This window comes from Etheostoma cragini, chromosome 17 (assembly GCF_013103735.1).
Source record: "Etheostoma cragini isolate CJK2018 chromosome 17, CSU_Ecrag_1.0, whole genome shotgun sequence".
Lineage (NCBI taxonomy): Eukaryota > Metazoa > Chordata > Actinopteri > Perciformes > Percidae > Etheostoma > Etheostoma cragini.
In genome coordinates, this window is record NC_048423.1 from 5,758,823 (window position 1) to 5,780,031 (window position 21,209).

General features: G+C 39.4%; 1 protein-coding gene across 2 annotated transcripts in view; it reads left to right on the plus strand.

The window, feature by feature from the left end:
* The window catches only part of srbd1 (S1 RNA binding domain 1), a 48,950-nt gene extending 41,648 nt beyond the window's left edge, over nt 1-7,302 (plus strand). Inside the window, exons 20-21 of one of the 2 annotated variants that reach the window (XM_034897679.1) lie at nt 5,177-5,361; nt 6,853-7,302. In XM_034897679.1, coding sequence (XP_034753570.1) covers nt 5,177-5,361; nt 6,853-7,145 — 478 coding nt within the window. In that variant the 3' untranslated portion in view covers nt 7,146-7,302. The remainder of the gene's footprint in view (nt 1-5,176; nt 5,362-6,852) is intronic. The other variant, XM_034897682.1, reaches the window with a different exon arrangement.
* The last annotated feature ends 13,907 nt before the right edge of the window (nt 7,303-21,209 follow it).

Sequence of the window (21,209 nt, forward strand, 5' to 3'; positions counted from 1 at the left end):
CCCCCCTCTCCCCCTCTCCCTCCCCTACAGCTGTAGTCACTCAACTGTGTTTAGTCTACCTAAGTTCTGACACTAGTGGCTCTAAGCATCGCTCCCCTCATGTTGATGCGCCTTTAATGGCCTCCGGGCATGTATGTGGGTGGATGCGTCTCTATGCGCACAGTCTGGAGATAGATGGATGCCGCTTGAATGAGAATGTATAATTGCTTATCTTTTCTACTTAACTAAGTGACCATGTATGTTTGTGGGTTTATTTGTCTGTTTGTTCAGCATCGACTTTATCGTGCAGTATATCAAAGAGCGTTGGTGGTCAGGAGTTTAAAAAGACAAACAACCACCCTTGCTTCTATTATAATGCACCCTCTATTTCTTTCTCTCTTTTTTTTGTCCTCTCTGTCTCACACATACAGTAAATGTGCACACCTTCTCTTTTCTACAGAACCCACACAGCTTATGTTACTCTAAATTTGTTTTATTCCTCCCTTTTGGGCAGACACCTTACTTTCTCCTCCACGCATTCATCTATTACTCTGTCTTTCCTTCCGCCTGTCTTTGTTTTTCAGCGGTGTTTGTTATCAAAACATAGTAAGGTGACAAAATGTGGCTTTTGTCATGGGGTGTTCTTAAACATCAGTAGTCGTTACTCACACCTGGCAGAGTGTGTTTTTGTGTTGGAGATGTTGTTACATGTTCTTGATCAGTCAGGGCTGGAGTTAAACAGATTGCTTTATCTGCTAATGAATCTGAATAAAAATCGCCTTTTAATTATAACATTTTACATTATCTCAGATCTTTTCAAAAGTCTTAATATCACATTGGATTAAATTAACATTTAAACTGGGGCAGAGAAAATTACTCTTTCTCGATCTGCTATTTAAGTTAAGTCTAAATGTTTGGCTTTGTTTTGAACACATTTTGATAACTGTAGCTATACATTCAATATCCTATATTTAGCAAAGTAAGTGGTAGTGTGTGGTAGAAAATCCCCTCATTGCTTACCTTCTCTCGCCCCTTTTTTCCTTTCTATCATTATATCTTTCTCTTGTTTCTCACCAGTCTACTTATCACTCTCTGCTTTTCTATTTGTCCTGCTGTTCAGAATTCCTAACCATGTGTTGGCAAATGTATCCTTTGTTTTGACTATCTTATAATCCATGTCTGGTGATTTACACAATTTGGTACACCTTTCTCACCTTCTTTCACATACATTTTGGGATGGCCTTAGTTCCTCAAACTCCCGCAGAATTTGTGATCCATATCTTTTAGCAGATCCCAAAACATGTCTAGTGGTTTTACAGTATATCACATCCCTCTTTATATGTGAGCGACAATGGTGTGTGGGGGTGAGGGCTAGTAACAGTGCAGGAAAAGCCATGCATGTCAGCACTTCCTTTACCTGTTTTGATCCATTGGAAATAAATCATCTTCCACTGAACTTTAAATCAGAGAGTATGTCATACTTCTGCAGAATAGTCCATCACACTTGCAGAGTGTGTAGTTGAGCCGAAGCGATCGCGTGCGCACATGTGCGTGCGTGCACGTCTTTGTGTGTGTAAGGAAGATCATGTTCATCATATTAGTGAAACTGGATCCTCCATTACTGCTCACAGCCCACACATCATCCCCCTTTTGAAACCATATGCAGCACACACACACACACACACACACACACACACACACACACACACACACACAAACAGACAAACGCAAGACCAAAAATGCACAAACACAATTCGTCAGAAATATGTTTGCTTAAAGAAAATATTGACATACAACTTTCTGTAAAGAATGTGGATATTCTGCAGTTGAGGATCTATTCTATTAAAATATTTAACATCAGATATCAAAGAAGCATATTGTTGTATATTGTTGTAAGTCAGTTGGCTCTGTTCCATGAGATATGTAGTATTATGGGGATCTGCTCTATAATGAAAACTTCTCTCATATGGAACAGTCGGGGCCCAATATTTCTATAATACAAGACAGAGTGGGTTGCCTGCTGTGGGCCTGGATTAAATCTAGACCCTAGCCCACCCAAATCCACATTCACACATACACACACACCACATATACACACACAGCGTTGGTAGTAATTATATGAGTTTGAGCCCAATGGTGGCCTCTTGGCTCCTGGTACCCCTTAAATACTAACATACACCCTTGGAAAAATGAGATGTGCAACACACACACACACACACACACACACACACACACACACACACACACACACACACACACACACACACACACACACACACACACCTGAAAAGAGAGCCTACCACCCACCAACGCTATTGTAAATTCTATAACCAGAAAACAGGCAGCTCTAAATTCAACACTGTTTTCACACTCTTTCCCTTTCCTCTATCATTCAATTGTGAATATTTTTCGTAATTTATTGGAGAAAGGGATGCTCCTAAGGTTGAAACTGATAGTCTGAAATAGGCCTGCACGATTATTTACTATTGGTAAGTAAATGTTGAGGAAAGCCTACATTTCAGCCTCAGCGTATATGAACAGTATTTAAGTTGATTGCCATAAACAGCTTTTTAAAAAGGTCTAATAACTAGATACATTTCTCTACTGTCTGTAACTAATGATAAAATGAGAAATGAGACTTACAATATCATTTTGCTTGTTCTACTTACCTCCAGTACTGCAGACAAATACGAAACAAAATGTACCCAGCCACATTTCTATGATAAAAAAACGATCCCTTTTTTGGTTGTTGCCATTTTTAAGAATATTGATGTGGTAGAAAAAGACAGAACACATTGTGAGTAAGAAATAGGAAGAGGGATGACTTGCAGCAAAGGTCCCAGGCTGAATTCAAACCATGAGGGCTATGTGGTATGCGTCTTACAACTAGGTCACCAAGATCCAAGTATTTCTTTTCCTGTAAAGAGATATATGGTTGGAAAGTTAAGAGGTCTAGGGAGAGACAGGAGACAAGACCCTAGTGTTAGACAGTCCTCCATTTTGGTCCAAAGGTGCTGTTTCCTCACCACTAAGCCATTGCTGGCACATACTCAGATACTATTTTGTACTGATCTGGCTTGCTGGTGTTGAGGGATTGATTCCGCTTTTCTCCCTCTTTTGGATGGTAGATAGTGACTTAGCTGGCAGGGGCCTCTCCCCTCACAGCTGTCTCATACATAGTTTGTACACAAGCTGTGTCCCGTTACATCCGCACTGTCTCTGCTACTGCCAAAGGAGCATTTCTGAACAACATTGTGTATGAATCAACGTTGTGTGTGTGTCCACCTGTTCTGTCCATCATGGGGGGGGGGGGACAGCTGCGGAGTCTGTTAGGCGTCAGTCTGACAGTGAGCGACATCCATCACAGACGCTACCCAGCTGGTCCACACATGCATAGAGGCAAATGCATTTACATCTATCACCAGCCGTGGAAAGAGGCTACTGTTAATAACATATACAGCAGGCACAACACTCACACAGACGCACACATCACATATTTTTTCATAACCCCTATTTGCTACTATGGCTCTCATGCCAGTTTGTTACCAAGTCTGTTTAGAATGTAGACTAGCTAATTAGTTTGCATTGAAATCTTAGGTTAAGTGAGTTTTAATTGGTGCAACCTGACTGAGTGTCTAGACATTTTGGAGGTGGGACATCCTGCTAGAATAAAGGGATATAAGGCGATTTTTCCAGGCAGTGGACAGATGGACCAACAGTCTAACCTTAGCAAAGTGGAGGCAGTTTCATGAGACAAGGTGTCAGAGTGTTTACAGCCCACTGTGGAGTTACCTGATTTAATAGGGGGTAAAATAAATGTATATTTGTGCTTGTAGGTGCTTTAAGAAAAGAAGGCCCAGCCTCGGCAGCTCATGACTAGTGTGTAATTACTCCCTCACCTCTCCTGCCCTCCCTCCTTTCCCCCAAGCTCCCTCTCACTTTACCTGCATACTAAGTTTTTCGCTTCCTACGTCTTTGCTTTTCTCATCTTCTGTTTCTGTTCTTTTTGACAGTTCTACTTTTCTTTTCCTAATTACTCTTCCCAATCTGTCTTCACTTTTCACCAGCCTTCCATCCCTCATAAGCCAAGGTCTCTCCTTCAAACTGCAAGGGAGGTGGTGCACATGCTTTAGCTGTACTAGGACCACTCGCTATTAAAACTCCTTGATGAATACTGTCCCTTGCAAGCCACTACATGAATTTGCGCATACTAGGCATGGGCCAGTATGATATTCTGACGGCATGATAACCATCACCAAAAATACCATGTATTGCGGTATTGCAATTACAGCTCTAAAATGTATTGTATTGTATTGTAAAACAACTACTTTTTATTTTTATTTTTAAATGTTTACCACATTAAGTTCAAATAAATAATACAATCAATTTTTTTTTATGTGGATCCCCCTTTGCTGCCATAGCTACTGCTGCCCTAAAATTAAGAAAAATAAAGACAGGCATGTTAATTTAACTGGAAGCTGTTATAACAGTTACATCTCTGGTCTAAAAATGTGTGTCCTTTTGATAATTAGCACTGGATTTAACATGAATTTAAAGAGGATTTCCGGTTGATTCCAACACATAGCTCAGTAAATTTGGAGGGTGTCAGTAGAGAGAAAAACTAAAACAATCGGTGCTGCCTACACCATGTTATCCCCCTGCTAGAGTTGGCACCCAACAGGCTTAAACAGGGCAAGTTTTAAATGTGTTTTTAGCCTTTAAACATGTTCAAAATGTTATTACAAGTGCCCACCCATGTGCAGTGATTCTTTCTGAGTGAACACAGTGTATATGAATGCACTAGATGTGACAGAAATGCATGGAAGTTGTGCTAATTCAGCTCTGTTTAGTTCCAGTGACACTTGCACCAACAACAGTAGTGGCCATGATACTCTACGCTGCACATTGGCGGGCAGAGGGATTCCTGAACGGCACTTTCTGTCCGTTACGACTCATAAAAAACAGCTCATACCGCAGGATCGTTATAACGGAACATTTTAGGTGTTTTGAAACTGACTTTTTCATACCGTGGTTTACCTTAAAACCGATAACCGGCCCATGCCTAGCGCATACCTGAACATACAAAAATAGTTTAGTGTGTTTATTTTGCTGTCAGTGTTGTGTGTTTTAAAAGTTTAAGTTTCACAGTTTGCACTATATTTTACATATTTCTTTTACAAACTTTACTCCTGTCCAGGTTTCTGTCCCTTGTGTGTGGGAGTGCCGACCAGATTGGGAGTGCAGGCCTGCGGCAGTGTGTGGAGAGGAAGGTTGGGACCAGCAGTGTCGAGGTACTGGCCAGGACATTGGACACCACACCTGAGACCCTCAAACTCATCATAGATGGCCTCACGCAGCCCCCTGGGTTTGACATAAGACAAAGTAAGACTCCTGCCAGTCATTGTCACACTGAAATCAATTCTCACTTAAAACACCTGATAAACAGCGTGATTGAAATTGTGAAAGAACATGAAGAAGTAGTCTATAGTAAAAAATGTCTTATAGGAAAAAATACAGTATCCATGTCAGTTCAACAACCAAATTTATCATTAGGAATCCAAATCAAGCAAAACAACATTTAAACTCTTATTTCTCAGTATTTCCTTTAGGTCACACATCTGCTAATACTACATACAGTACATTGTTGTGCAAAGCTCTTGTCACTGAACACCAACATATCAATGTTTTGAAGCATACAAAATTCATAGACTATAAATATCTACAACCCAGCAGTCCCAATAGCTTCTCACAGTCTCTCATCTTTCCTTCATAATGTCCTTTATTGGTCCCCTACTGACTAATAGAAAGTTTATCTTGTATTTGTCCAGCTCTTTGACTGCTTTGCTATTATAATTATAATAGGCATGTCTCGGCCGTGCAGCTTGATAGGATTTGACAGTGCTGTGGCTTCCTCCCTGTAGCCCAACAGCACCAGTAGTATGCTTTTTGCACACATAAAGACACAGATACCTCTGCTATTCTCTTTTGACTCGTACTCATGAGTTCAAGAAGACCTAAACATCAAAATCACAGTGAAATCCTTAACCATCACAAACATTTAGATTTTCAGCCGTTTTGCTGTAGCTCAAATTTTCTCAAGAACAACTTCTGTTACATCTTTGTCTCACGTCTTGGTTCTTTCTCTTGTTTATGTTTAAAAATGAAGTGTATGAAATATAAGAGCAGTTAGTTGAAAGACATGTGTTGTATATAAAAGTAATAAATGTTAGATTTAAAAAAGCTTATTCCTTGCTAAAGAGGAAATAAAAGTAAAAGTCTTATGGTGAGTTAGATACAAAATAACTTCAATGCTTTATTTCCAGGCTCTTTTTTATTTTGGTACATGCGGAGGGAAAAAAAGTCAAGCCTGGATAGTTAGTGCTGGCTAACTCTTCTTAAATTTAAGGAACGCAGCTTTAAGGTTCATTCTCAGGTTGGCCCTATTCGGTTGCAACACACTATGCTTGGCTTCCGAGCCAGTGCTCAGCTGAGTAAACAGATGGGTCAAGGCTACCGCATGAAATCAGTGCTGTGGGGAAGATAATTGGACCGGACTATTTCCTGGGGCGCGAGCCTTCCTTGTTTGTGTTAATGCTACAGAAAGGAAAAAGATCTCTCATGAACAGGCCAAGTGGAAAGTGGGATAGAACAGAATTCTGAGAAGTGTGGAAGTATGCAGACACAAGTATTGGGTTGCTGCTCGAAATGCAATATCTGTTTGTCATTTATGTCCCGACCGTCCTCTTTCCTGCACCCCTTTTCCCATTTTTCCACCTAAGCATTTTTTAGTCAAAGATCTTTACCCTTAACTTCCATCTTGCCACCTCACTTTTTTTGATATTCTCTCTCTTGATCTCTTTTTGCCTTCTCCAGATTTTGGGCAGGCGGACTTTAAGCGGGGCATTGTGTCCATGAGTGATCTGCGGGTGGGTGCGGTGTTGACGGGCCGGGTGGACAACACAACTCTGTTCGGGGCTTTTGTAGATATCGGCGTTGGCCGCGCAGGCCTCATCCACAAGAGCAACATCACCTTGGACAAACTTCCTGTCAGCCAGCGCCACCGCAGCCTGGCGCTGGGACCCGGGGAACGGGTGGAGGTCCGGGTCCTGAATGTGGACCCTCAGAGGGGACGAATTGGGCTGGACCTGATCAGGGTCCTGCAATAGTCACTTATTTCCCGTAAGTTTTAATTGGATTTGACTTATGACAGGAAATTACACACAAAGCTACCAAGAGGCTAATTACTCCCTGATTTTTACACTGGTGTGGATGAGAATATGTATAGTTCTCATGAGCAGATAAGCATAACCGAACAATTAAAAGGCAATCATTTTCATTTTTGTCTATCAACTTCCTGGCTAGCTATCTGCACACAATGCCTTGTACTAGCCATTAGAGAAGATGGGTCTGCTTATTCACTTTAGCAGTAGGTAACTTCATACTTGAGCTGCCTCTTTTTATTTCTTATGAATATAATAATACTTCAGTTTTATTAATATATTATTAACGTATATACTTAAATGTAACTCTTCAAGATTTGTTTTGTACTGCTTTGAACAGGTTGTTAAGACACGTCATTGTATCTTTATTTAAAGCAGACTTTGTTTACTGTGTTTGTGGACACCAGTTGAAGGATTTAACATGTAATCTTAAAAAAGATTGCCTTAATCTGCAAGTGAGGTTTTGACATTAAAAAATTCCTTGTATACCTTGCGCTCTTGATGTACCTATTTTCAAAATGAAGAATTCACCAAATGAATCATTCTCAGTGTGATTTACATTGGAAAGAAGGGGCATGTATAAAAATTGAATAATGGAAAGAGGAAAGAACACACCAGTTAAAAAACAAGTTTTTCTTTCAGACAACAGGAAACTGTGAAAAGACAGAATGTGTAGGCTGGGAGGGGGGGATGGGTGGAGATGAGGATAGGAAGAGGAGGAGGGGAATGTTTCTATCTCCCAGACTGCACTAAAGCCTGAAGGCTTTTTATGCATGGTCCCAGACACAATTACCCCAGGACACACACACAAACACACACTAATCAGCTGCTTCAAAATTAATCCCAGACTCCCCATCCACATTATCTAATGTGTTTGTTTTTATGAAACTGGAATAAATAAAAAAAATAAAAACATGAAATATGGTTCTGATATGGAAAGCCTGAGGTCCCCTGTGCTAAACCTTATACTGAATACCTAATCACTGTTAGTGCTGCTGCTTTACCATGTCCCCTTTGGGGAACAAAGGGAATATATTCTGGACACACAAACACAAAGAGATGTTTGATCAAGGTTAATCAGAAGTGGCAGTTTGCCCAGTGATGATCTGAAACTAGACTTAAATATGCAGACTATACACATACTGTATTTCATTGTCTTTCTTTGCACACTCATTTTTCAAACAGGGTAGATTCCGTTTTCTAATCAAGGTGCCTTATTTCATTTGATGTTAACTACCTGTGTCATTTTGTTGTGTTTGTTTTGATCTTATATACTGTAGCTTGGCGCAGGATCTTGTTTTAATGTTTCCAGTGTTTTTGTCTTGGGGAACACATATATTCCTACAAGTAGACACAGCTTCCCTCAGCATCATTCCTGCTTTTCCCGCCTTTAATTTATCGCCCTCCGCTAAACGTGAGCACACAGATGGTACAGGCAATCTGGCAGCCAGCTACTGCTGCCCCTTGGAGTTTTTGTCAAACACTGACCAGTAATGAGCCTGTGATAAGAGGAAGGCTGACTGTAGGAGCAGTTGTGTAGTTGTCTGTTATGCTCTGCTGCACTGGTTCACAGCTGTTGTGTTATGGAGTGAGCTCTGGTGTGCCTTGATGTTTTGGCGAACTGTGAAGAAAATTGATCGTGAGCTTTAAATCCTAGGCTTTTAAAAGTCAAGTAAACAAAGAATGATATCCCAAGTGGTCATGCAAGGCAATCTTTCCTCATCTTTTGTTCAAGATCCAGCCATAGAGACACAGGTGGATACAAAATCATTTTAAGTTTTTTCAAAGAGTAGATAATATAGTCCTCTAGGTCAATCTTTGATTTCTCAGACCACCCGTCAAAATATAAGAAGTCATTCCATTACCATTACTATGTTACAACATAGTAATGGTTTAGTATTGAGAATTTATATCTAGTTCCATTATCCACAGCTAAGCTCTTACACTTCTCAGGAGGAGCAGATGTAAATACACATTATTCAATGTATAATATTTAATAAATATTTTCTTTTGGTAGTACATGGAACAAGTTTGGGCAATCAAAATGTATGGAAATTCATGAAACAGTAATTTATGTATGACTGAATATTGACTGTACTGTATGTGTCTATACTCTACATCTAGAGACAGCTGCACGGGCAATATGAATATTACGTTTGCTAAGTTTAAAACACTTGCTATCTAAAACAAAAATTGGGGAGGATTACTACACACTTTTGGTCACAGTCTGTATGTCTTAGGCACTTGTGTTGTGAACACTTTCCTGTCTACTTTCCTTTGTGTTCCATGGCTATGATCGCCACAGTGTGATTGCAATGGTTTTTGCTTGGTTTCTCCTTGCAACAGAATATAACTGCAGGTTAGCGGTGTGACCACTGACATCAATACAGTATCCCGTTGGCTACAGATGCAAGTTTTTTTTTTTTGTGAGCAAAACGTCTTTCTGTGGTCTACTCACATTTATACTGGCAGTATTATCACAGTTTGTACTCACATGTTGACTCACAACAGCTGGTGACAGACTCGCATCAAAATTTCACATTGATAAAACCCACTGTTTAGCTAACTTTCTTCCTATTTTTTGTATATTGGAATAGTTTCTTCTTTAATAGTCTTTAGTTTAATGTATCTATCCTATCTTTTAAAGGTTTGCATGTGGCTGCATTGCTAAAGAAATTGTCATATTTTTTTAGTTAAAAACATCCAAGTTTAACAGCTACATTTATTATTAAATCACAGGTATTTATTAAACTTTCAGTGCCACTCTCTGATGCCCTTCACACACAATTTGGGTTTTGTGTGCATGCACGTGTGCCTGTGCGCGTGCTTGTGTTGTTAATGTTTAAGAGTTCTCAAATGACTTTTAGATGAAAGCAAAAAAGAAGAGAAAGGTTTTAGAGCTGCAACAATATGTTGATTATTCATTTAAGAACAGAATACTCATCAACTAATTTGATAATAGTTTAATTTTTCCAGTTCTTTTTTTCTAAATATCTTATATGTGAGGATATTATATAATTGTAAGATTAATATTTTTAAGTTTTGTAAAGTTGGTTGGACAAAACGAGACATTTGAAGATTTTTTTGGGGTTTTCTCGGAATACATTAGAGTGATTTTTTTTTTTTCCACTATTTTCTGTCATTTTAGAGACTGAGCATTAAATCAAGAATATAATTGGCCAATTAATTGATACCAAAATAAATATTAGTTGCAGCCCTTATCATTTTATTATTTGATAGAAAGATGGAACAAGAGTATAACATGGCATATCCATTATGTGCCATCCACTAAGAGTACAAGAGAGAAGAGTTTGTATGTAAGAACCAAGAATGTGTTTTCACATACAATAGGTACTTTAAAAAACAACAATAAACCACTAAAAAAACACTTGTATTCTTTTTTTCAGAGTGACACATACTGAACAATTCTAGAATAGAATAGAATGCCTTTATTGTCATTATACACAAGTGCATTATCTGTGCAATGAGATTGAAGCAACCCCTTTGCAGTGCTGACACAAAATATAAAAATACAAAATATAAGGAAGTAAAATTAAAAAATTGTAGGTAGGTAGTGCAGAGTGGAATCCTGAGAGCGAATATTAAAAATATAAAAATATAAAGTATAGGTAGATAGCCAGAGGGAGAGGACTTTGGCTTGTGGTATCAGTGGAGAAAAAACAGGAGTAAAGTATATGCAGAGGGGTGGAGGAGAGATGGATGAATGTAGGTAGAAGAGAGAGGGATGGAATGAGACAGGAAATGAAAGGCTTTCTCCGGTTTCACTCCTCGTGACCTCATCAGTGTGATCATGGGTTTTATGAGCTTTCCCTCTCGACACCCACACACCACCTCACACGTGCCAGGACACACACACACACACACATACACACACACACACACACACACACACACACATACAGTTCAGCCTGTATTTTTCATTCACTGGCTCAGAGACAAACACACAGTACATGTATTTCTGTCTCTATGTCTGTCCCTTTTCTCACAATCTCTCCGTCAACCCTTCACATACTTCATCACACACCAGGACGCACAAAGAAGCCGACACTCGCTTAGAGCCACTGACACATGAATACTGACAGGGAAGACTCGTCTTTATTGCTGATTGCATTAGCTTTTGCAAGGAATGGAAGAGGCTCAGTGTAAGGAAATAAACCCTTTTAAGAAAGCCAATATATAAAAGACATAATATTTACATCTCCCAGATCATAAGCAATTTAAGCATTAAGCATTTGTAGCTAGTACTTACATTTATTTGTGGGAAGACAGTCCTTTTCTTTAAAACCATTTCCAGTGCATGTGTGTATTCCCGCCTTTGCTATTGCCTTTCTTTACTCTAGCTCTCTTTTAAAAAACTATTATGTCACTCCCAAATTCCCAGTCTCCTCCAGCTTTGCCACTTATCCCCACAAAGTGGATAATGCCTTAAGACTGTGCAGTTGTTTTAATCAGTATTAAGTATTCTTGGATGTTGAGTGGAAAAGCAGGAAAAGGGAACCAGAGGACGGGGAATGTCAAAAGAAATGTCCCCTTGGCATTGATAGCTGCCTAGGTAAATGTTTTTGTAGGTGCCAGGTGTTTGCCAGCCATCTTCCACACCCTCATACATAAAATATAGGAAGTACTATTTTGATTAGTTTTGTTTTTGCATCACTGCAGTACTTATAGACCCTTACGTACGGTAGGCACACAATGCAAAAAGAGAGAACAAAATAATGGATCAAAAAGGAAAGTGAGCCAGGAAGAGAAACAAAGATTAGTGTAACTTTCCAGTTGCGTGAGAGAGGGGGACAGGTTTTTCATGTCCTACTTTTGTGGCATCCACCAACATCACTTATTACACACACACACACACACACACACACACACACACACACACACACACACACACACACACACACACACACACACACACACTCTCTCTGAGGCCACCCTATATTTACAAAAGCTGATCTTGTTTTCCTTGCTTAAGGACCATGCATACTGTAATAAAGTTAAGCCTTGCTTAAGTTTCATCGAGGCATTAAAGAAATTTGAGAAATGAGCATTTGTAAATTCCAAACTAAAACCCAACTTGCTCTTACGATACACATACTGACACCTAGACTCTTAATTGAATTACAGTGGTCTCCGCGCCCCCCCCCCAAATGGTTAAAACACTGACTTTTATAATAACATTGAAAGAAACTGTATGTTATGTGGGTCACTTATGTCATGGTCTCGCACTGCCAGATCTTCCTCGACAGTGCTGCTGCAGAGGGTCTGGTTAGTCCACACAGCCTTCCGGGATTGGAGAAATAGATGCTCTAGTTTATTGCCATTTCTTTAAACCAATCACAATTGTCTTGGGCAGTGATACCCGCCGCACAGAGCAACGGCGCCGCTGCAAAAATAAACCTGGGAAAGGAACTTGTTTGGGTGGAACATGTGTACGTTCAAACGTTGTATTAGTCGTGCAACAGACAACTCAGATGAAAGAATACCGGAAATATGAACTGCTCTCTAATATTGCTGAGCAAAATGACAGACATGGCTGATTCAGTCGCTGTAGTATTCTACCAATAATATGATGTAAAGTGGTAGTGTTTTTAGCACATTCTCCAGAATGAGGTATACTACATCCAATTTAACATTTTATTAGCGGATTGAAGGTTGTCATAGAAGGCAGATGAAAAAAGTCCATCACTTATGCTCTCACAACTATACTAAAGAGTAAGTTAAACACACAGATACATCTCTATACATACACGGCTCCCTTCAGAGTAGCACAGTAAGATCCGTTCAGGCACAACAAGGCCTCTTCCTGTTCCCGGGTCATGACCGTGGTTGGTGGGTTATAGTGATTGACAGTCGAATGTTTGGGTTAGGCTGCCACCTCTGGGGATTTTCTATAGGCAAAGCCTTTATAAACATCCAATGTAGAAAACTGCCGAGATTGCTCACCAACACATGCACACCCAGGCAGACTCCCTTCCATCCTCCCTGACACATGGAGAGTGTATGACCATATCTCATCGACATATCTCATGTTCATCCCACAGGGAACCCAGACTGAGACCATAGCAACCTTGTGTCAGGCAGAGGAAGGAAGTGGGAGCTTAGGGGAAATTCAGTTTAACTTAACAGTTAAGTTATGAAATATTCTTCTGTATTTGCATGTTTCCTATGAATTATGATTTCCCCTTTTTATGGGAAGCTGGGTGGGAAAAAAAAGAAGTATTATTTTCATAACAGCCATGTAGTGTAGCTCACTCTATTTTCAGTATGGACAGCCAAGAGGCCATGATAATAACTGATGTTCTGACCCCAAGGATAATTTGATATTATACGCTGCATTCATTGTTTCCTCCAAGGTGTTCAGCAACGTTTAATCAAAACAAACTTAATAACTCTAGTTACATAACTCAACAGATAGTGACAGATGTTCAGGTGCTTTGGACTTTACGTCCATCAATATGGATGGGAATCCAAAGGACACTGATGTCTCATTAGCTTTTCTGGGCAGTGAAACACATTGTTTGAGGCAGTTTCAATGAAGCATAAGAAAGTCATTATGGGATTTTATTGCTAAAATTAAACTCCTGTTTTGAACTATACTGTACAAAACAATTGCATTAGCATCAGTCTCCTGTTAGCTGAGTCACTAATTTATGCTGGGCCAAGTAACATCTCTAGCCTGTGTAGACCCCTCAGGGCAAAGGCAGGATAAGCTAGCTGTGGCAGTTGTTTGTTTAGCCGTGTGTTTCAGCAAGCCATTAATACTGAGGCCTAATAGTTCTGTCAGTAGCATTAACACACATGGGAGCAATTTCCTTGACACAGATTACACACGGATTTAGGCTACCAAAGTGGTTGTTCCTGAACATGGATTTAACCTGGAGTTAAAATCTTAAGGGTGTGGTGCACCTTTTAGGGAACACAGATAATAAACCCAGTGAAAGTCATTTTGCAAATTCCCAGTAGCTGTATTTAAATGCACCTGTAAGAGGAACTAAACACAAGCTCTTAATAATAATTGATGGCAAATCATGGGCTTTTTCACACCTCCTGTAATTAGCTAATTTCAAACCCTGCAATTTTGTCAAATGAGTGTTCCCATAACACTAAGCTCAATAGGAAAATAACTGTAACTTGGTACACGTCCTCCCATTAGTTTAACGGTGAATATAAATATTGACATTTAAGCATTGATCACCCTTTGGTGATTAATATCATAACGCTATCCATCTGGCCCTGCACTCAACAGCTATAAGGAGTCACTGGTGTTTCACAAAAGACGCTTGAAACCCTGCTCTTTCTCACTTACAGTACACTACAGCACCATCACATTGCTGGCTGGGAAACTTCAGGTAATCTTGCAAATATCCTTTCATTGCCTTGTCCTGTTTAAAAACAAATCATTGTGTATTTTTGCAAGGGGGTTGTAGAGGTTGTTGAGTCAAACTGTTGTAGCCTTGAGTAACAATAGGAGAGATTTTCTTGTATGATTATTTTCCCAATTCGTCATTGATTTCTCAGATTTTACCTGCCCAAGTGCCATGAAATGAGCTCATCTAGTTCACAGTTTGATACCTGCAAAACCATCCCCTCCATATTGCAGCATGATACAAAACACTTGTTTGCTTGTAAGGCTGTAAGTGCACCAACAGCACAGAAGCCTAATTTTATCTGGTGAGCGATATTTAGCTTGCTCATAGCAGCTGGATTTTATAGGGCATTTTGTAAACCTCCACAGGTCTCTGTGGCAATGCAGAATTCAGCACAGTGGGCAGAGGGCAGAGGGGTGAGACTATTTTTCACAGTAGTGCTATCCTAGGTAAATAACGGGCTTTGTTAAGACTACATGTACCCGTTTTGATCCACCATACAAGTGTAAAGTTATAGTTTAGTCTGAACCAAAGTTACATTAGCAATCTTTCAGCATGCAGTAAGTAAGGTCTTAGAATAACTATTGTATTATATATGACTATTTTGCAATGTATCATATTTTAGCAATCTGATACACAATACATTGTTTTAAAGAATATACCTGGTAGCAGACTGAATGTACTGCACAGAGGTGCAGAGCCACCGCTAGCCACCTCAGCAGACTCTAGGATTCAGTCTCTTTCAGTAATGCACAAGGTTTGGCTGGGTGCACCATTGAACATTACTGGGGTAGGAGGGTTGTGAGAGGCCACGTTTCTTACTGTACTAACGTTTAAAAATTGTGTGCCGGGACATCACAGCCTCCAGGTGAAACTCCTCCGTAGCAGGTCAAACTCTGTGTGTTGACACTTTGGAAAATTTTCAATTGCTGCAGTGAAAAAGGAAAAAATGGTAATGAAATAAAAGAAAACACTACATAGCACACTGTTGTGGTGTAGGTAATTGTACTTTTCAAAGGAAAATGGTATGGGTTCAAAAATGTACGTAAGAAAGAATACTTCATTGCACATGTACGTGATATTACCCCAGTGACAGGCTTTTCCAAAAGTTATAATTCAGTTACCTATTTTCAGTTAGTGACTGAGTCAACCTTTTAGACACAGAGATAAAGAGACACCAGCAAAAAGTATATTCCACAAAGTGTTTGTTTAGCCATTTGCCCTTGAGGCTATTTCCAGCTGCTTTTATGCATTCTTTCCCCATTTAGGTTCCCGTGTAATGGTGGAGAAATATTTAACAATTTATTTTCCCTCAGAGAAAAAATAGTGTTGTTAAATGAACCCAGAGAGGTAAGCTATGCAGAAGGATTTTCTTTTAAAGCTTTTTTTTTTCTTCAAACAAATATTGAAATATATACTAGTTCACTAAGGACGAATGAGGTGAGACTATTTTCAGAAGCCTGACAAAAAAAAAAAAAAAATCACTAGCCTGCCATCTTCTTGAGCAATTCAGCCTCCCGAGGAGAGGCGTATCCTAGAATATGATACGGTTGTACACAGGGCAAATATTGTTTAGCCATTTGGCTTGTGTGATGTACCAGATGCCAAAACCCTCATTGTTAGTCAAGTAGGTTCTCAGAACCTACTGTTTACAATCTATTTACTGGAAAAATAATCACTTAATGTTCACAGTAGGCAGAGGTAAACAACATTGCTATAGTTGAAATAGACCTTTTTTCCTCTTAAATTGCCTTGGTATAAGATGGGAGTTAGTTTGTTGGTTTCAATAAAACTAGTGCCTCACAATCACTTTGCCAGGTAAATTGAAATCATTGGTCCTCGTTGTCATAAGTTACACAGCATATGTTCTGTTTTTTTTTAAACTTGCACACAGGCTCAAATTCACGGTGGTGTTTTGTTGTGATTAGGAGAATTCCTGTCAATTTCAACATGTAGTGCTGTTTTTTCAAAATTTGTAGTGCTGTTAGTAGCGAGACAAATGAAACCAATCGGTGCTGCCTACACCGGGTTATCTGCTAGAGTTAGCACCCAACAGGCTTAAACAAGTTTTTAGCCCCTAAACATGTTCACAATGTCAAAAAAAGAGCCTACCCATGTGCAGTTATTCCTTCCAAGTGAACACAGTTAATTTGACTGCGTAGATGTGACAGAAAGGCATTGAATATGTGTTAATTCAGCTAGTGCACTGACCTCTGTTTATTTCCTATTTTCCGGTGAAGTCCATACTAGTCAACTGTCACAACTGTTATGATTTTCTGCCACATCATCATTGTTAGAGAAAAACAGGTAAAGTGTCTTAACAACTGAATATTGTGAACAGCTTTGGTTGGCTACAATTACATTTTTATACTTTCCTATGTTGAAGTTAGGTTTGCTTATGTGACATTTTTTGCTTCCTCTTGATCCCATTTCTTTTTTATTGAAAATACTTTTTCTATGGTCAGCCAGTAACAACATGAATCTTGTCTAACTTAGTCATGGACAAATTTTTAGTTTACTTCCAATAAAGATCCTACCATGGAAAAATATGTTAATTCAGCTTTTTGTCTTTTATTGATGTATTGCCCTTCTTAAGCAGATAAAAAAAAGGCTTAAGAATCAGGAAAGGAAAAGAACGCCCCTGACTAACTCACATGTGGATTCATTCCATTGAAACCTGAGAAGGTAATTAAACATAATGAAGATCTATGCAGAGCCAAATAGCCTGTGAGGGCTAAAGGGATTGCCAGGAAGAGCCTGAGCCAGAGAGAAAGAGAGGTGTAGGCTCAGGAATTGCCTTGTTAGTGTGTGTTGTGTGTGTTATGTGTGTGTGTCCATCTCACCTGCCTGTGGAAAACCCCAATGGTTTAGTGTGGTTTACTGGGAATACACTTCCTCTCTGTTCCATCTGTTCCACCACACACATCACCCAATCAATCGCTAACCTGATACTCTTGCCGTTCTGCCAGCCAGCCAATCATTGGAGCCAACGGTGGTCATGTGGTACTCCAGAGACAGTTGGCAGGCCATTTGTAATGTACAGTTAACTGTATAATAGTATTTATACTCTGCAGGAAAACCACTAAAGTTACTGCGTGTGCGCGCACGCGCGCTCTTGTCTATATTAATCAGTCCACTCTTGAGTTCTTCAGGATTGCTCTGATGTTCTTTGACAGTATACTTATGTGTGTTGTGTGTATATTTCCACACAATATATATCACATTGCATTTCGGTCTGCATAGTGTAGATGCACCATAAGTCAGAGTTGCCTACAGTTGTAATAAAGTAGATGTAAAACAGTCTATTGGATGCATACTTACTGTAGGTGGAATCTTGTTTTAGAGGCTGTGATTACAGTGAAGGAGCTAGAGCCATTGTTAATAGTCTGCTGCCACTGAGGACGGCTGTGGTGTTCTTTAAAGAACAAAACCGCATAACATGGCCAATGTGGAGAGGAAGAGTGGAGAAAAAGAAAGTCAGCAAAAGAGAAAAAAACATGAAATGGGATAGCAAGTAAAGAGGAGGAGAAAATATTCTTTGATAGTGAGATGAAGAGAGGGAACTCTCATAGGCTATCACTTGTCAGGGCTCATACTTAAAAAGCCAAAAAGTGTGTTTCAAAGTACCCTGAAGTGTGTGGCACTTCAATAGGCTACTGTGCAAGTGAAAAGTTCAAGTTCGGGGGAAGAGTGGCTTTCTTGTCTCTGTGTTGGTCATTCATAGACTCCGAGGCAAATGTAATGTATAGGGCATTGTTCACTGCCGACACAACACATATTTTACCTCAAATACAACCTTGAAAACTTACATTAACAATATTCTGCAAAAGGGATTCACAGTCAATTCAGTTGGCCTCACTGAAAGCAAACACTACTCCTCATTGCTCCATGTTTCCATATTTGTGTATTTTTTTTTATTTAGTAAATGTTACACCTCAACCTCAACGATTGTACTTTCATGGCCTGTGTCCAAAATCAATCCTTTTTTACTGGACAGTCCATGGGCGTCTGTGGCACAGAAGGTTGGATCTACATGTTGAAATGTCCTTGGGCTTGATACTGCTAACCTATTGGTGTGTGAATGTGTGTGAATGTTTATCTCATGAGCAGTGACCTTGTATAGCCGCCTCGACCACAAGTGTGTGAATGGTGTCTGTAGTGTATAAAGCGCTTTGATTAGTCGTTAGACTACAAAAGCGCTATAAAAATGCAGTCCTTGCACAGTGTAAAATGATGTACTGTAAAGTGCTGTGTAAAAAATTGTGACAATAAAAGGAAATAATTGTGTCCATGACATGAATGTCTTGCAGCTACAGTAATCTGTCACATTTTATAGATACAAAAATTAAGTGCAGACGCAAGATGACAATGATTTCTTGTCTGTAATCTTCATTAACTGCTCTCTTTATAGTAAACTTTTGGGAGTAGTGAATGGGTAAATGAGGTGCCATATAAGTATTAGCCTGCCTATATAAATCTTGAAAACTCAAATTGTTTTTTTAAGGGTTTTAAGGGTTTATACAGGGATTAACCTAGACAAAATTAAGTCTAAATCAGTAATGTTTTGTAAAACTATTAAAGGTTTGTTTAATATGTAAAATCACGTAAATAGGCCTCTGTTGTAAATTATAATTTTTTATCATGTAAACTATTTACATGGGTGACTTTGACTCAAATGAAATGATGTGATATGAAATGAGGGATTAGGTATTTAAGCCTCCATGATTTTTAATTGTGGTCAAATCCTGGTCAGCAGGATCTGTAGCTAGTGGAAGCACATTGTCAGTGTGCCTCGACCATCCAATGTCTGCCAGATAAACACCTCTTTGTGTACATTTTCAATACTGGCACTTCAGCTCAGAAGCCACTGGCTTGCAGGGCATATCAAGTATCATCCAACTCGCCTCAGACATGAAAATGATTGTTTAGACAGGCATTGAAATGACTATTTTAGTTTGCATGTGTGAGGACATGGGGGAAATAGATTTTCCTCGCACCACTGGTATTAATAATGGGCGATTAAAGAGGCAAAAGAGAGACAGAGGGTTGAAGAGAGTGATGAATGAAAAGCAGTTTTAGTCATCACGCTCTATCTCCTGAGCCTCTTTGTGTGTTGCGGTTGGTTCATCCAGAGCCAAGTGGGAAAGAGAAGGTGGTGTGTGTTCGTGTCCGTGTGCGTGCATGTGTATTCGTCTTTACAAGTGCTTCTGGTAATGTATTTCTTTGTGTGTCTGTGTGTTTCTGTGTGTGCGTGTGCATGTGTGGTAATGCTGAAGGAGAACAGCTTAGAGAGGGCAAGCCAGACATGTAAAGGCTGCCAGAATCCTGCGCACACACTCAAACAGAAACCATCATTATTAATACTTTAGTGAGAGGCCATCCTGATGTGGGGCCAGTTTAGACCTACTGCTACACATACATCTATCCCAGAAGCCCCTGCTTCTCTCTGGCCAGCTGGCAGGTAGTTTTGCAGGCCTTGGAATGGGGAGAGAAATCCATCCAGTTGCCTCTCCTCATCTATCCTTTATGCTGGTCTGCAAAGAGAGTTTCCAATTTTTCTGTTATTAATGACAGTTAACACCCTTATTTAGTGATGGACAATGACTTGGACACAACACATGTTTCTTTATTGTTGCATTCAATCAAACCTAGTCAGTTTCTTTAGGCACGTGTGTGTTTATACTATGTATATGTCGGATATTTTGCATATTCGGGGAATAGCTGACTGTGGTAAGCATTAGGATTGGGATTGGCCTTTAATGTAATTTACAGGTAAGAATCTGGTTTACATCATACATTGGAGTTTGAAGGACTAAATGGTGGGTTCTTCTGACACACTTTCTGTCATTTTTTTCTAGTCATAAATCTTTAACGCAGGAGAATCCCTCCAAAAATACCAGATTAAGCAACAATACCTTGAGGAACACCATAGAAAAGCCATGCTGTGATTTGGTATAAAAACAAAACTTTTGACATTTAAAGAATTCTTCCTGTCATACCCAATTTATGCAACTCTAAGACTATTTGGAAACCTCAGTATGCAAAAATATCTAAGTAAACCATTTTAAAATAGATGGAAATAAAACATTTGTAATGCATGAAAAAACTGCGTTGGATTAGAAAACAGTGGGCTATTCTGTAAAGGGTAACGCCAGGGCTACCCATAGAACCCATTTTAAATAAGATATCTTGAGGTGAGAGGTCAAAGGACCCCTGTGTTAGTATGCATAGTTTTACATTGCCAAAATTGAGCCTATACTGTAACTTTGGAGTGTTTTTAGCCCCCTTCTTGACAAGCTAGCATAACGGAACTCCTAAGGCGTTCTAGTTTCATACGATATAATTATCTTAACTAACTATAAAACCGCCACAGACACTGTTTTGATTACACTGTACTCACCAAGATAATAACTGAGTTTTGGGAACACAGCAAGATCGCTGCAGTCAAATGGGGTAAGAAATATGACTGAATCACTTGAACTTGAATTATCCTTCAGTAGAGTTCAATTAGAAAACACCTCTTCCACACTGGTGAGCTTTAGATTTGTTTGACATTTTTGATATATTTTCAAGACATAGTCTTGAATCTATATATTTAGGCACAGTGGAATAGATAACAGAA